The sequence below is a fragment of the Austrofundulus limnaeus genome, unplaced genomic scaffold (assembly GCF_001266775.1).
Source record: "Austrofundulus limnaeus strain Quisiro unplaced genomic scaffold, Austrofundulus_limnaeus-1.0 Scaffold36, whole genome shotgun sequence".
In the NCBI taxonomy this organism is placed as follows: Eukaryota; Metazoa; Chordata; class Actinopteri; order Cyprinodontiformes; family Rivulidae; genus Austrofundulus; species Austrofundulus limnaeus.
Window position 1 is genome coordinate 1389961 of NW_013952438.1, and position 2323 is coordinate 1392283.

The 2323-nt window shown below is 37.2% G+C and overlaps 1 protein-coding gene across 1 annotated transcript in view; it reads left to right on the forward strand.

Annotated features, from left to right (window-relative positions):
- LOC106516266 (uncharacterized) overlaps positions 1–2196 on the forward strand; it is a 4528-nt gene extending 2332 nt beyond the window's left edge. Inside the window, exons 3-6 of the mRNA XM_014006536.1 lie at positions 435–547; positions 1016–1115; positions 1233–1354; positions 1456–2196. Coding sequence (XP_013861990.1) covers positions 435–547; positions 1016–1115; positions 1233–1354; positions 1456–1559 — 439 coding nt within the window. The 3' untranslated portion in view covers positions 1560–2196. The remainder of the gene's footprint in view (positions 1–434; positions 548–1015; positions 1116–1232; positions 1355–1455) is intronic.
- The last annotated feature ends 127 nt before the right edge of the window (positions 2197–2323 follow it).

The following is a 2323-nucleotide window of genomic DNA, read 5'->3' on the forward strand; positions in this document are numbered from 1 at the left end:
GGGAATGGGATGGGAATAAAGACCCTGACACCCACACCCCCACCCTCAGATGTACTGTTGGTGCATGTTGTTCTATGGAGCAATTAAAAAAAAAGGAAAGAAGAAGAGGCAGAGGCCGGCGTGGTGCCAGTTTCCCCTCCACCACTACTCTAACCCAAAACCCTAAGTGCTGTTTCTACTGACATCGGTTCAATAACTTTAAGCTCAGGTAGATGTTGCCAGATTACCACTAAAATGAGTTATTCATTGTGACAACCCCAACAGGATCTGAACATTTCAGGAAAATTTGTTTATAACATTTTGAGTAATCTTGTGCAACGCTAGCAAAAACAGGACCTCCTTGGCGGAGGTAATATACCTCACTTATGCAGTTTCTTTGAGCAATACATTCCTTTTCATGTTGTTTACTCTCATGTTACTGTGTTTCTTTCCAGTGAAGTTACATTGAGAAATGAGGATGATGCGTCTGCGTCCTCTGACTCCCTGGGGGAGCAACTGTTTGAGCTGGTGGATGTTTACAACACTGGTCACTCCCAGAAAATTACAGGTGTGTGTAACGCTCGCACACTAAACTAGAAGCATTTGGAGAGTGCATACATCTACAAAGAGCTCATACTGTGAGACCCATTCAGCATCTAGCAGAACTTTGTTTCACCAATCACAGCTCAGCAGCTGCACATTTTCATTTGCATTACTGACAGATATTTTTTATTGATTCCTAACTGTAGTACACACATGCATGTTGTCTGTGTTAATGTGATTATTACTGTGTTTTTAGAAGGTTTCAGAGTTACCAATAAGTTTATTTAGTTAATTCACAAACCTAATGTTTTAATATCTTAGCGTTGCAGGAACTTATGCCAAACTGTACAATATAATGAAGATGGTCAGGGAGGATAATGCTAATGCTAACCTTAGCATTTAAGTTTATATTTCTAGGATTATATTATATGTTATATTATATTGATGAGTAATTTGTACTTGCAATAAAAGAAAACTCCCTGTCTGTCTATAGGAATGCTTTTGGAGCAGCACAAAGATGCAGTCTTACATCTTCTGTCAGATCCTAAACTTCTGGAGAAGCATGTGAATCTCGCCTTGAAGACGTTAAAAGAGTCTGTAACTTTGCACAGTCAGCAGGATAAACACTGATTTGCTTATATTGTTTTTCAGAATTCACTTTCTGTTCAGTCTGGATGCTGTATGTTAGTTTATTTCTGGCCTTATTTCAGGCAAAATGTAGAGGAAGCGGATGTGAGCGACTCCTCAGAAACCGATGACACAGACAAACTGGGTGAAAAGATTTTCTCACTGGTGGTGGAGATGGATCCACTTCATGCAAATGACATTACAGGTAAACCTACGCTGAATGTACCATCAATTCTGCTGCGCCTTTTGGAAGTTTGCTATCGTATGAGTTTTTCTGATAAAGCTCAAACTTTCACATTTCTACAGGAATGCTTCTGGAGATGGACTCGCCGGCGCTGCAGCTGCTGCTCAGTGACCACACGATGCTGAGAGTCGCTGTTCAAAAAGCGCAAGCCGTGCTGGACACCTAGAGCTGACGTTTCTGACACAACGCTATAATATTTAACAATCAGTGACTTGATAAACTCAGTTAATGTAGAGATGGTGAAACACTTTTGTTTTAAATAGACTCTGCAGTGGACAATGAACAGATGTTAACTGAAGAGAGCTGAAAGACGTCTGTTCCTGCTGAACACATATTATTGCACTTTAATTTCTGAGCTCAATGAACAGTGTGAATCATTAATCCTTCAATGAGAAGTCACACTTATTGATTAAACTGTTTACTGTAATTCATTAGGGAGGATTTTTAAAAAAAAATACACAAATCTAATGCTTCTTTTAGTTTTTTATATACTCAGTTGTAGAAAAGAGCAAGCACTGATGCTCAATATTTTTACTAACATAAGCAACTAATCTGTCTAAAATTACTGGATGAATTATATAGATATTTTTACAGATTTCCCTCTGAGTCTTTGCTGCTGCAGCTATTGATAATTTATTTAACAGAGTTTTGTCATGTCTGCATCAAAACTCAGCTTCTTACCTTACAGGATGACAACATTTACAAATATATTTATGTATGGATGGTTTAATTTAACAACAAAAAAGCTGATTTAACAAACAGGACAAATCAAATTTTACCCAACAATGCATGTTAAGTATATATATATATACAGTATATATACAGTATATATATAATTGAAATCCCCGCGGTTACAAAATTTCACATGGGGAGGATCAAAAATCCACTGAATGTGCAATATTATAATAATACATAATATTATAATTATAA